Source organism: Notothenia rossii, assembly GCF_949606895.1.
Source record: "Notothenia rossii genome assembly, chromosome: 7".
NCBI lineage: Eukaryota > Metazoa > Chordata > Actinopteri > Perciformes > Nototheniidae > Notothenia > Notothenia rossii.
Genome location: NC_136905.1, coordinates 69595983 through 69610096, shown reverse-complemented (window position 1 = coordinate 69610096; position 14114 = coordinate 69595983). Strand labels below are relative to the sequence as shown.

General features: G+C 39.7%; 3 protein-coding genes across 4 annotated transcripts; all 3 read right to left on the bottom strand.

Moving 5' to 3' along the window:
- Window positions 1-61: 61 nt before the first annotated feature.
- On the bottom strand, window positions 62-5912 carry ddx24 (DEAD (Asp-Glu-Ala-Asp) box helicase 24). Of its 2 annotated transcripts, XM_079693253.1 has the most exons (9): window positions 5784-5912; window positions 4552-5579; window positions 3742-4239; window positions 3498-3651; window positions 2497-3012; window positions 2101-2176; window positions 1024-1212; window positions 809-938; window positions 62-708 (listed from the first exon to the last, which is right to left on the bottom strand). In XM_079693253.1, the coding sequence occupies exons 2-9, from the start codon at window positions 5573-5575 to the stop codon at window positions 425-427; spliced, it is 2871 nt and encodes a 956-aa protein (XP_079549379.1). In that variant the 5' UTR covers window positions 5576-5579; window positions 5784-5912; the 3' UTR covers window positions 62-424. The 2 variants fall into 2 exon arrangements, with proteins under 2 accessions (XP_079549379.1, XP_079549380.1); XM_079693254.1 differs by having other exon boundaries at window positions 4552-5882.
- Window positions 5913-6786: 874 nt separating this feature from the next.
- On the bottom strand, window positions 6787-9183 carry serpina10b (serpin peptidase inhibitor, clade A (alpha-1 antiproteinase, antitrypsin), member 10b). The gene is made up of 5 exons (XM_079693019.1): window positions 9051-9183; window positions 7986-8615; window positions 7585-7858; window positions 7230-7377; window positions 6787-7141 (listed from the first exon to the last, which is right to left on the bottom strand). Exons 1-5 carry the CDS (start codon window positions 9085-9087, stop codon window positions 6950-6952), a joined length of 1281 nt encoding a protein of 426 aa, XP_079549145.1. The 5' UTR covers window positions 9088-9183; the 3' UTR covers window positions 6787-6949.
- Window positions 9184-9281: 98 nt separating this feature from the next.
- On the bottom strand, window positions 9282-13818 carry atxn3 (ataxin 3). Its single transcript, XM_079693020.1, has 11 exons — window positions 13701-13818; window positions 13032-13196; window positions 12901-12945; window positions 12715-12800; window positions 12555-12621; window positions 12384-12471; window positions 12172-12301; window positions 11901-12064; window positions 11506-11662; window positions 11212-11276; window positions 9282-11115 (listed from the first exon to the last, which is right to left on the bottom strand). The coding sequence occupies exons 1-11, from the start codon at window positions 13743-13745 to the stop codon at window positions 11063-11065; spliced, it is 1065 nt and encodes a 354-aa protein (XP_079549146.1). The 5' UTR covers window positions 13746-13818; the 3' UTR covers window positions 9282-11062.
- Between the last annotated feature and the right edge of the window lie 296 nt (window positions 13819-14114).

The following is a 14114-nucleotide window of genomic DNA, read 5'->3' as shown; positions in this document are numbered from 1 at the left end:
AGGACTCAGCTTAACTCAGGAATATTGACTTTGGTTCAATAAAATCCCAACTGGGCTTAAGGACACTTGAGAAAAACAGATTTTTATATAGTCTTGCAGTGTACAGCGATTTAACATTTAGAAATACATGTTTTTTTGCACATTGTGCAATAAGTATTTAAGGTTACAATCTCGAAGATCTGTGCTCTTTTTGGCAGCATTTATGCTAATAAACTCTATTTTAACTTTATTTTCACTTCCCAAATGCAAGAGCTTACATTAGTGGGTCCAAGGCTTTACCACCATTGTGTTATCTCCTTCACTACGATACTGTTAAACAACATTCATTTTAAATGAAAATCTTAGAAATGACTTAAAATGAATTGAAATGTATTTATGTAAACAAATACATAAATCTTCTCTTAATACACATTCCATTAACACGTCACTGCTGCTGCTGCTGCTGCTTTTCTTTCTTCTGCTTTTTCTGCTGTTGTGGACCACGTTTCTTTAACTTCTGTTTTTCCTCCTGCTCTGTAACCGTGGTAAGGGCACTTTCCTTTCCACCTCGATGCATGTTAGCCAGTGAGAGCCTTCCCATTTGAGTGGGGTACTTGGTCATGATCTCCCTTTTGAACACAGGCTTGGAGATCAGATATTTCAAATGCTTTTTCATCCCCTTCACCAACTTCTGCTGCTCTCTGTCACCCTCATCATCCCTTGCTCCACCTGTAGACAAAGATTGCATATTCAGTTGTCTGTATTTGAAAATGTTTTAATAAAGGGAACCTGTTACAATAGATGTGGTGTTGTGTTGTGTTGGTCTTACCAATTAAAAGGTCATCATCCAGGTCGACCTCCAGAGCCTCTGCAGCTTGTCTGAACCAGGAGTTGTGATGCTTCTCCCGGCTGTTGTGGAACTCAATCTTCTCTACCCGTCTGGCCAAGTTTACCCGCTCCTGTGGAGGAACGCACTCAACAGTTTAGGATCAAATGTAATCTTTTAAATATCCCGCAAAGTAATGACCTTAAGCTGGGTCTGACCTTGATGGCTTCCATGCATTTGCTCTCAATGGGGAACATGGGAAGATCCTCGTCCTTCCCAAGAGCCTTGTAGATCTTTTTGAAGTTCATCATGTCGTCTGGGCCTATAAGCAGCATACTCAGACCCTCTTTGGTGGCTCTCGCTGTTCTCCCACTCCGATGGACGTAAGTCTCAGATGTCCTGGGAACCTGATGTTTACAGGAGAACATTATAATATAGCTTTGTGCATAGACAATATTGCAGTGAACAGAGTTCAGCAGCTGTATTCGTTCAAATCAAATATCTGGCAATGTAATACCAATGCTCATAACTGGAACCAAAATTCAGCTCGATTGTAAAGCATCTCCTGCAGTTTCATTTAACCATAAGGTGCGTTCACACCGGAGTACTTTTACCCGTACATTACCCGTTTAGTTCCGATAGTTTCTGGAATTTTGCGTTCACACCAAAAAGAGTACTTAGTTCCGAGAACTTTTACCTCCATTTTAGTGCCTGCTAGAGAGGTGGCACTATCCTGGGGAGAAAGAAGTACCAATTTCGATTGGCTGGGCGAATTGCAAACCACTGTATTTGCTGGCATTAGCATTATTAGCATTAGCCCCGCGCACCAACGGAGAGAGAATAACTTATGGCAACACAAAAAAAAAAACATGGGAGCGGTGGAGTGATGAGGTGTTGGCGTTCTGGCGATTTACTCGGAAGGCTTCAGTAGAAGCTGCTGGGAGTCCCAGCAGCTTCTACTGAAGCCAGTCCCCAACTCCGGGGACTTCCGGCCGGGAACTTCGGGCGGAAGTATACGCCGTGAAGTGGTTTGCGGCCTGCCAGTAAACCCAAAGTAGAAGAAGAAGAAGTGACGTCAGCGGCATCATTTGCGTAATATTCCTTCAGGGACTTATTCCGGTGTGAACACGATCTTTACTTAGTTCCATGGGGGCACTAAGTGCTGGGCACTAAGTACGGCAAAGTACTTGGTGTGAAAGTGGCTATAGTGTTTATTTTTACAGTTTTTTTATACATCAAAATTCGTGCGAGTTAAAAATAAATATACACAATGGACCACAATTAAAAGAGCTTGCCTGGTAGTGAATAACATGCTCAACGTTGGGGATGTCCAGCCCTCGAGCTGCAACATCAGTAGTCAGCAAGACACAACTGGGAATGAAAAGTTAAAATGTTATTGTTGATTCAGTAACCAATGAATAAATGATAAATCTTTGAGTTGATTTACTTAGGGATAAAGGTGAATATAACTTTTTAAGACAGTCTTATTACAATAAATGTGAAAAATTAAAGTAACACAATGGATATTCTTAAAGTAGGTACTTTGTAATAAACATTTACTTTCACACATACCGTATACAACCCTTAAGCCCTTGTAGTGCACAGGTGTTATATTTCATCATAGGAACACAATTGAACCTAAGCTGAGCTAAATATCTTCATACAGCTACTTCAAGTGTGTGCAAACCTACCTCTCCCTCTCAGCAAACCTCTCCAGGTTTTTGAGGCGTTGTTTCTGGTGCATGTTGGCATGCAGAGGTAGTGGAGTACGGTCCAGGATGACCAGCAGGGAGTTCAGTCTCTTGATACAGTCTATACTGTTGGCAAACACCATGGTGCGGCCAGGATACTGGAGCAAAAAGTAATAAAGGAAGAAGTCCTTTTCTTCTTTTTGACAATGGATTCGGGTCTCAGTCAGGGACTCCACAGTTGCCTCCTTCCTGGTCAAGTCAACGATTTTTGGTTTGGACTTGATTCCCACTTTCTCCATGAGAATTTCCAGCTGGTTCCTCTGGTCCAGATTCTTCCTCTTCTTCTTCTGCAGGAGGCGGATGGGCACGCTGCGAGCCATGGTCAGTGTAGCGGAGAACACAAAGGTTTGCCTCTTGGGATTAAAGTGCACAGTGTTTAGCATCTCCAGAATACTCTCCAGCTCAGCAAAGTGGCCTCTCTCCACCATGCGATCTGCTTCATCAATTACCAGGCACCTGTCGGAAAAAAACACAACCAGTAAGTAAAAAAATGTAGCATGAAAATTGATATAAGCCAATATGGTCCCTTTTGACCTGCCTATAAGAAACAAGGCAAACTTTTCCATTAAGAAGTGGTTATGGTCTGACATCTAACACTAAGAAACCAAACTTATTACGCTGTTTATTATAAACTAAAGAATTAATAAGAACAAAAGGCTGGATGACAATTGCAGTCGATTGCCTTAAAAAGGCTTAATATAGAGATGACATGATGATAAAAATTAGGGTTTTACAAAACTCAGTCATCCAAATGATTGACTCTAAGTATATGCAATTTATTAAAAATAATATGATGTCCTGAATGGCATCAAGCTTTCGAAAAAGTCAATATATGGCAAACATTAGTATAGCAACATTACATTTATTAGATATCATATTGCCCTACAGATTTTTTCCATATGACCAAACCATGAAATAAAGAGGAGTGAATTGTGACCTACTTGAGCTGTCTTAAATTCACCAGATGTGGATGGCGCTCCTGGATCAAGTCCCATAGTCGTCCTGGAGTAGCGATTATGATCTCTGGTCTTCGTTTCAGCACCCTCCTCTGTTTCTCTTGTGCCATTCCACCCACCACTATCGCTGTCTTGATGTCTAAACAAAAGTAACATCTTTAGGATCTTGACATCAATAAATTGTACTTTCTAATTATTAAAAAAAATGAATAGTAATCATAAAACTCACCTGTAAATTTTGTAATAGCATCAAAATGGTGCTTGACCTGAACTGCCAGCTCTCTGGTGGGAGTGAGCACCAGTCCAAGCAGAGGCTGCCGCCGACCGGCTGCAGCTTCTTCTTTTTCTTCAACGGTGTGTTCAAAACCAAACGTTGCATTTTCAATGACCTGAACACACCCAATCCTATTATCGCCATCTGTTTCTTCAATGTCCTCCTGTTCGTCTTCGCTGTTGGGTTCATCTGCGTCACCCTGTTCGTCTTCGCTGTTGGGTTCATCTGCGTCACCCTGATCCTCCTCTGTGATGCTTTCACCCTCTTCTCCCTCAGCCTCCATGTCATCCTCCTTGTCTTCTTCTATTGTAGACTCTTCTACATCTGGTAAATACAAACTCTTCACATTTGTGGTTGGCTCGGGGCTATCATCAACAGGCTTTTCTGAACCGCTCTTCCACTGTAGGATGGCGTGGATCATGGGGATACCAAAAGCCAACGTCTTTCCACTTCCTGTAATGACAGTGCTCACATTAGCTTCACTTTGGAAACATGACGACAGATGGTTTAGTGGTGTAAATCACAACACGTATCAATCATTTGGACAAAATAGGACATCTGCTTGCATCACAATGTCTGCCATGTATATTAACTAACAATAAGCTATTTAAAAAATGTTTTAGAACAGGGCTATAATACATATTTAAATGAAAAACAATAAAAATAAATCATTGGATCATTGAATCGATATATCATTCCAGATCAATTAATTGTGACACCATTATGGTAAAAAACTAAAACTAAAACTAATGGTATTCATCGTACCTGTCTCAGCTGCTCCCAGTATATCCATACGGTCCCTGATGGCTGGAGGCAGAGTCAGGGCCTGTATGGGGCTCGGTGAGCTAAATCCAAGATTGCTTAGTGCCTTTAGCACAGGGGAGGGGACGAACAGGTCATTCCAAGCACTCACGTCAACATTTTGGTCACCAGAACCACAACGGGCTGCATTTGTCCAATTATTTATCTGCTTTTTGCTTTTGGGGGGCTTTGGCGCTTCATCTTGGGTGGATTTTCCAGGTTTTTCTTTTTCCAAAGCCTGAGGTTCAGATGGAGACTCCTGGTTTGGCTGAGCCTCTGGGGTTTTCTCTTCCTCCATCTGCTGCTCCGGTTTCTTGTTCTTGTTCTTGTTCTTCTTTTTGTTCTTCTTTGTGGGTTTTGAGGGTGCATCAGGTTCTGGAGCAGTTGCTATATCTGTGGAAGCATCTTCTTTAGGCCTCTCTTCTTCCCCTTTCTCCTCACCTGCAGCTACATCCTTCTGTGTCACTTCCTCAGAGGTGTCATCTGGTTTTTCTGATTCCTTTGCTTTCTTATTTTTATTCTTCTTGGCTTTTTTCTTAGCTGGTTCAGCTGCTTTGTCCCCCTCGTTGCTCTCGGCATCCACTTTCTCGGCATCCACTGTCTCAGCATCCACTTTCTCAGCATCCACTTTCTCGGCATGCACTGTCTCAGCATCAACTTTCTCAGCATCCACTTTCTCAGCAGCATCCAATTTCTCAGCAGCCCCCTCTCCCTCGCTGGCTTTTCTTTTCGCGCTTCTCGCTTTCTTCCTATTCTTTTGCTTTAACTTTTGCCTTTCTGCTTTGGCTTCAGCCTTCTCAGTGTCTATCAGACGGTAATTTGAGAGCTCTTCAAAACACACAAGACCCTCCAAGCCCTCCTCGGAGAAGATACTGGGGTCGAGCTCTATAGCTTTCCAATTGCCTTTCACTTGGATGGCTCGTTTATCTGGCCTCCGCACTCCGAAGGACATGCGCTTGTTTCCGGGCTTCATCTTCTGTATCTTCATCTTTCTATAAATAATTAGAGTTACAAAAATATGTTAAACTGCCTCCCTCGTTAAAAGCGTATGTCTGAAGTGAGCTAACAGCTAGGTGCCGAGGAACTCCAACTATATATGAAATGTTCACAAAAATATCAGACCCAACTGACTTGGCATAACCCAAACAACAAACGCAACAACTAAATATTTGTACAATAATTAAAAAAAACAATACCTTGATAACTCTGGCGATTTCCTAATGCCAAAATATGTTCACGAATGTTTACAACCACGCATTACACGAGGGCGCAGCCATGACAGTCTTCATCACGTGGTTTGAAAAAACTTTATTTGTCGAAAAAAAGAAAACAAAGATTTTTTTACAACAGAGGCGAAGTAACGCCCATCTACTTCCGGAAGTCAATGGAGAGAGAAAACTTATCTTTCGACCCAGCGCCGTATAGATAGAAGTATAGACAGTCTATACGGCGCTGTTTCGACCCCGTTTGAATTGTGCCATGAATTACACATATGATGTTTGTCAATCTTAAAAAATTATTTCCATGCAAAAAAAGTCACAGTTTGTCATAGAACTGTTGAAATATAAGACTATGAAAAATACGCAACTAGAAAGACTACAAATCGAAAGATAAGTTTTCTCTCTCCATTGACTTCAATACATAATTTTTCCGAAATAAGGTCCCATGGGTCGGAAGTAGATGGGCGGGACTTAGACTGTGATCCGTATCACAGTTTATTAGAAGTACCAGATTGTAGGCATACTCTGTTACAAGTAAAAGTCCTGCATTCAAAATGTTACTGAAATACAAACACATATATATATTAGGATCAAAATATACTTAAAGTACCAAAAGTAAAAGCACTCATTATGCAGATTGGCCCATTCCACAATAATACATATGTTTTAATTATAGTTACTTCCAACCTCTGCTTATAGCATACTAGGAAAAGTTTAATATTTACATTAAAACATACATAAAGGCACCAAAAATAAAACAGCTCATCAGTTATATTTTTTATAAACAAGAGCACCTTCTTAATGCCAGGTTATGCAAATAATCTTGCTTGTGAGCCATCAAAAAATGCATTATTATATCCATCATCATTTCACTTGATATGCACAAGGTTGGTGCTGTTTACAGAAATTAAAGGTCCTGGTGAAGGGGTCGCTGCTCCTAAACTCTTGAGGTTTCCAAAATAAAAATAAAGCACACTAATGTATTTTATTATTTTTATTAATATGTATCACATTTCAGTTGGGTCACAGACCAGAATATGCATTTGTAATTCAAGTTTTAAAGAAGGCATCAAAACAGTATTTTAAAACCATTTATAAACACAATATGTGCCTGCATTCCAAGACTCAAACAGTCATGACTGCTAGTTTTTGGTAGGGTCAATCACCCTGCCCATAAACAGCAGACAGTTTGTGTCTTCATGGTATATGAAGAAGAAAAATGGTCTGTTTATAGTGAAGGTCCGGGGTAAGGAATATGGAATAATGCCAGAGGTTGTGGCAGCTGCTGCAGTGGTGCCTGCCTCGTCCACCTCGATCACAGCCTTGTGCAGCACCTTTGATTTTATAGTAGAGATTAAAAAAAATGTTTCAACTGCAGGTGTTGGAATATGCAAACATTTTCTTACATCATGGAAAACTAACCTCTGACACTTTGAGTCCGCCTTGATTACTCAGCTTTGTCAAATTGGCTGAATTACTGAAAATACTGGACATGCCCATGTCTGGTAAGAGATTGTGCAGGGAATACGACTCCTCCATCTTGAATTTGGGCAAGTTGATTTCAAGTTTGCTGAAAAAAAAAAAAATTGCCGGCCAGGTTTAGTGGACTGTTGTTTTATGATACTGTGTATTTGCACTTTTACTTTTTTCAATTTGTTTCTGGAAAAAAAGATCACAAAGTCTTTGGCAATGATAGCTGAAATACAACAGATACAGGTAATAAAATAGCCTTATGATGTTTCAAACGTTTCCACATAATGACTTTCTATGCACTTACTCTTTTTGCAGCTTTTTGATCCAACTGAGAAACCTCTTAGCAGTGATCCCATCATCGACCACAGTGTAGTCGATGCCTCTGTTTGGGAGAAGAATAAGCATGGAAACACCTTCCAGGTACGGCAGCTTCAGGACTCTGGCACCGAGAGTAGCATCTTCCATTGTATAGAACTTATCCTCTAAAAACATCATCGGCACTTGCACAATATTATAGTTGTCAATGTAGAATGGTGCATTTGTTGTGTAATTGGAATTGAAAGGCTTCTGCCAGCCTCCTGTAGAGGAAATTATAGTTATTTAGTTGTGGATACAATAGGTGAAAGACATCAAAAAGTAGTGAAAGCACAGCTAATAATGAACCAAGATGTAAATCTTAACTCTTAAGAGATTGTTTCAACTTACCCTGGAAGAAAATGGTGTCAATCAACATGACCTGGGTCAGTGCATCCAGGGAGGAAATCATGTCTGTCACTTTGTTCTGAGTCTTTTGCTTAATATACTCATTGATGAAGTTGATACTCTCCGTTGTGTCAGCAAAGTCTACACTTTTAATATCAGCGTCAAAAAACATCTTGATTTGGTCTTCAAATGCCTTCTCCACCACAAACTGCTGGCACGTAAAGAGAGCCATGCCTTGGTCGAGTTTCAGAGATCCATTCTGTGTGATGTTCTCATGGAGGAGTTTGAAGAGTGTTGGGATAAGCTGAGGCTGGTCCGCCCGCTCCAGCTGCTCCAGATTGAGTCCCTTCAGTATTTCTTGGTGTGTAACTCCATCAGAAGCCATCAAGAGAGCAGCAAAGCTGGTGGAAATGCTCAAAGGTGAGAAAAATATGTTCTTGTCATGGTAGCTGGATATCTTTCTGTATAGGTTCATGGCAAAGTCCATATTTTTGAAGGACAGATCCGAGATGGTGGCGCCTGGGATGTGCGCTTGTTGGACAGGAGCGAGGAAGCACATCAAGGTGACAATGAAAATAAGTTCCATTTTCAATTTGTGTACCAACATATTTTTGAGAGATTTGGTTGCACAACCTGAAACATGCAGACAAGTAATGTCAGAAGATAGTACAAAAAAGACAACAGGCCTTCCTCACAGCAGACCTTTTGAATTGAATCAGTAGAAAAAGCGTGGGTGTTACAAATAACACTAACGATGGCTCTGTTCTAGTGAGCTAGTGTCCATGATGCCAAACCTAAAGTCAAAGCAGCTAAAGAAAAATAATATTTTCATTATCTACAGTAACACCTTTGTATTTCCTAGTGACAAGCCAAATTGTCCGCTGTGAAAAGAGCCTATTTGACAATAACACAATACTAACACAATATCTAACCCATCTACCAGAAATGATAACACATTAGATCTCATCCATCACAATTCTTCCCCATTTAAATTCCCACCTAAAGAAATTGAATGAATTCAAGTTTTAAATGCAATAGATAGCTGGTTTCCAAAATTGTTGTACGTACCATTCAGCTTGTGCAAGTTTACTTCTGATAGCTCCATGTATTATTTGGGGAAACAAAGTGCAAGTGTGCTCTCAGAGTTACATATTAACCCTGACGCATCGCCTGTTGTGTTGTCCAAATGGAGTCAGAGCTCAAATATTCAAGGCCTCTTTTTTCAGGAGTGAAAAGTCCCAAAAATAAACCACCAATAACTGCATGTTGTTGAGTTGGAAAAACAGAGACATGAGAAACTTCAGGAGTGAATGTCACTTTAATCCTGGAACATGACCCGACACATTAAATTAAAGAATGTGCTATGATAACAAGTGAAATATAACAAAACAGATTTGTAAGAGTACTTATTGTGAGAATGTAGGGAGTAAAAACAATGCAATGATAAAAACCCAACAACCAACAATGCATGCACTTTCGCAAGTGTCATTTAAATAGAAAAAAAGGCCTAAAAGATCCAAAGGAAAACAATAAGGACATCATGGATTTTCCTTGGTTGTCATCCAGTACAAAAAGTAGACTTCGTATGAGATCGTATACTCTTGTGGAGGAACCAAGGTATACCCATGCTGTCATTGGTTCCAGCAAACTAAATAACTGTCAACAAACATTTCTAATGCAGTTACAGTATGTGCTCAATCAATCAACATCATTTTGATTGAAAAAAAATCAAGAAGAGATTGTTGTATCAACAAAAATACAACAAACTCTAAAGTAAATACACTGTGATGTGTTGTTCTATCTTTTGGTTTTAAATGATCAAAATATGTCCCTCCCCCTCTCACTATTTTACTGTTATTTCTAAAGGTCACCGATTGGAAAATAGTTAGATTTAACCCATGGCACCTCAGTGCTTTATTGGACTAGAGGAGAAGTCTAAGCAGTGCTTTTAAAACTAAATTACAGGTGTTAAACTATCAACCACTTGTGAAGGTACATCAAAAAGATTTTCTTTACATTTCCTAAACAAAATGAAATTCCCTATGACAAATAGGAGAAACGACTGAGGCAGTCCTAAACTTATTAGACTGGACGTGTCAAACTTTCTTTAGTTTTTTAGGTGATCATACTTGCTGGAAAATGTTACTTTTATTTAGCAGCTATAGTTTAATGGTGTTAACAGATTAATTTTTTGTTCCCCGTTACAGGCCAACTTATTCTGGACAAGACGTGAAAAATATGCATCAGTCAAAAGCATCTTAGATCCAGCAAATAGCTCTATAGTTATTTTGTGCACTGTCCATCCTAAATGGAAAAGCTGTGTAATCTTAGATTTCATTATGCCTACTTATACACTTATGGCTAATAATAACAAAGCCGCAACATCAGTTATATGTTGTTGTTGGAATACCTTGGGATACTACTCTTAGACGTTCACAAGTAAAGATTAGGAAGGAACAAAAAGACCCACACATGTTAGTGCTGATTGTTAAAATATATTTCACTACTAGAAGTGATTTCAGAGCTAAATTGTTGTTTGGGTGGGGCAGGAGTTGGAAATACATCCTATGTCCCACAAATACAAGTCCAATGTTAAAGTAGGGGTCATTATCTATCAAACATCTTATTGGTGTGTTTGGTTTCCTATTGGCTTTCACCGGACAACCATCTTCATATGTATTCCCCCTAAATAGATAAACACACTGTTTGTATGCTGAAGATTCCTTTTCATCTTTTGTCGGAAAAAAACAAGAATAAAAAAACAGTGTACAATAGAAATAGAAGGCGCCATGGCAAAAAGGCAAATTCAAACTTGGATTAACTGCATCGTGGGTTCTGTGGTCACCCTTTTTCCCAGTGTCAGTGTCTCGCTGAGTTAGATTAGACTAACTGCTGCCTTTTCCTCATCGTTGTTCTCTTCTCTATTGCCTGTCAGCGAACTAACCAGGGGAAACGCGTCAGCCTTCTGACTGTCCTTATGTTCGCATGTGCAGAAGGTTAGAGGAAGGAGCAAAGCTTCCCCTGTACGGGGTTGCCAATCCTGGCAGCTGGTAAACAACATAGGCAAACCGTGCACACTTTCACTGGCTGGGCTTTTGTTGTTGGTCTTCTTCAGAGCCAGGGTTCATTGATCCTAGAAGAGGGGAGATAGCTTAGTTAAGTATATTTCATGGGTTACCTGGATAGGCTTATATTATACAGTTAGTTAACATAAGTCAGATGTCACTACCTGAACCACCTGATGATTTCGGGTCAGGTTGCTGAGGAATGTTGGACTGAGCTTGTTGCTGCTGCCTACGAAATGAACAGAGAGAATTTTTAGAAACATCCATGAATTCAGTTTACATTAATTTAAAAGGGGAGGACACAATATCAGGAATACTTAAATCGGTTCTAACTATAAATTAAATACATGTTATAATGAAGACACAGTTACAGCATAAATTATAAAAAGTAGTGTTAATTGCAGGACTATTTAATAGAATTCAAGAGTTTATTATTTATTGTGTCGAGCCAAACCTACCGATCAAAATAGGCTTGTCTCCTCTTCCGCAGTTCTTCAGCTGTGAGCGCCTCATTCTGGCCGGCTCTCTGTCCTCCAGTAGAACTCCCTGCTGCCTGGCTTGCCAATTTCATGTTTCCCATTTCAGACTCAGATGACTTGTTGCTCATCACTGCTCCTATAATATTATTAATAAACAAAGAATACCGTTTTGCTTTAAACTATTCTATTATTGCAAACCTGGAGTACAACTTGTGAAATTAACAATGAAAACGAAAATACTTGTTGATATGATCTTTAGTAGAAGTTTAAATAACAGTGCAGTGTATCAAGAATTGTAGATTTATTAAATCAACGTTTTTGTTGAAATCCCTAACCTAAATCATATTAAAAACGTTGGATAACCCATAATTTACCTTGCATGCTGAGCTGTATGGCTCTGCGGAGATCAGCTTCTTCATCTTCCACATCTATGTCCTGTCTGCTGAGTGCCAGAGCTTTTTTCAGCTCTTCGTCTTCATCTACAACCTCGTCCTCCACAGCAAAGGTCATATCCGCCTGGCTCTGAGCTGCCGACCTGCTGCTCAGAGCGCAAGTACAGATAAGTTAGATATAGCTTTTAGCAGCTTAATACATAAACGATGATAATTCTGTTCTGTTTGTACTGTCAGCAAATATAGTACTTACCCAGCACTGGTCTGGGCTTCATCCTCTCCGATAAGCTTTGGTCGCTGCTGCTGATGCACCCTCATGATCCCTAAAATCTGCTCTGCTTCACACTCAGGGAGGTTTCCACGGATCACAAATATGGAATAACCTGTCCAAATTTAACTTTAAAATTATTTCTGCACAGCAAAAGAAACAACAATCATGGCATTACAAATTTAATTTTACAATACCTTCTAGTTGTAACTGAGCAAGGAAAAGGGCTAGATAGGTGTCTGATATCAACTCTGGTCCAGTCAGCAGTGAATTCAGGTTAAACCACTGCAATGAAAACAAAACGGTGTGTTTTTTTGTGTGTAAATCAGGCTGTGTCAACATTGGTTATGATGACAATTGCTTCATACCTGTTGTCCTAGTTTGCGTATAGTAAACCAGTGCTCCTTGTAGTTGCAAATGAAGGCCTTCTCATTTCTGAAAAAATGAGCGTAATAGCTGTCACAATCAATGTACACTGTGAAGAAGCTATGAGATTACAGATAAGGAAAATACATAATAAATACTTACATAGGATTGATCATCAGGCTCTGGTACTCCCGGCTGTTGAACAGGATTAGCTCCAAGCCCCAGACTCTCAGTGCATTGCTAATTACCTACGAGGAAATATATAAACAGAGCAGGGAAATGACATTACCTATTTATACAGTTATTGATTTGTGAATAAACAACTATTGAGATGAGTGAATCCCTCACTTGAATTGAAAAGAATCCGCTGTCATCCATGTTGCCAGACGGTTGCTAGAAACACATTCATAGAAAATACATTTGGAACATGTTTGTAAGAGCAGCTGCTGCATTAGTATTCACATCTAATGTCTCCTCACCTGCAAGAAGGTCCTATACTCCTCACTGGCCATACCTCCCTCCGCCATCCTCATCCTCTCCTCTTCATCAAGCTGGTGAGCGATGGAGGACAGATCCACAGGAGTGAAATACTCACCCTGCAGGAGGTTGTTCAGACAGTGTTGGGCGCAAAGAGAGCCCTCTTGCTACAAATAAAGATGTGTTATTGATGAGAGACGAGAGCATTATTTTTGTTATGTAAACTTATAACTAAATAGACACTGAATTAGCTAACGTTAATAGTAACATGTTTTTCATTTGCCTTGTCGCCACGGAAACAGCCTTACAGGCTACATATAGCATACGTAAACTAACATAACTACTCTTAACACTACTTTAAAAGACGAGATAGCCAATTTAGCCAGTTAGTTTACTAACTGGACAAAAAAAGAACATGTTTGTAGCTATTAGGGAGCGTTTAGCGTCGTTACTCCTAGCTGAAGATAAACTTTTCATAATCTATGATTAGCAGGTGCAGTTAGCATGTTAGCTGACTCTAGACAACAATACTACCAAACATCACCACAAATCTCTCAACACCGGCCAGATAGGTCCAGGTTACGAACCGCCGCTAGAAGGCACAACGCTTTCCAAATAAACGAGACGAATTATTCGTGGCTTGATAAGTAAAGTTAAATGTTTTAACTTACTTTCTCGTGAAATATGGAATCCATATTTAGCTTTCTGTCAAACATTCAACTCTGACCTCAAGATCATTCATAACCACGGAGAGAAGGGACAATCTCGACCAGCGCCTTCTAGTGGCCTGGTTCCAGTGTACATTCAAATCTCCATTGACGGATTTTGTTTGAAATAGAGCAATGTAAATACGATTAATTATGAAGCCTTATGGACTAATTTCTCTGTTAAATATATTTTTGTCAATGACATATCAAAATTTGACAAAAAAACATTATAGAATGAACTCATTATATTTGTCAAATCACGCATGGAGAACTGTTACCACCAGATGGCGCTGCGAGGTCTAGCAGGATTTTTTGTTTACAAAATGTTTTTCTTTTTACCAGAGGCACACATAAATGAAAGGTCAGTTTTCCCAAAAA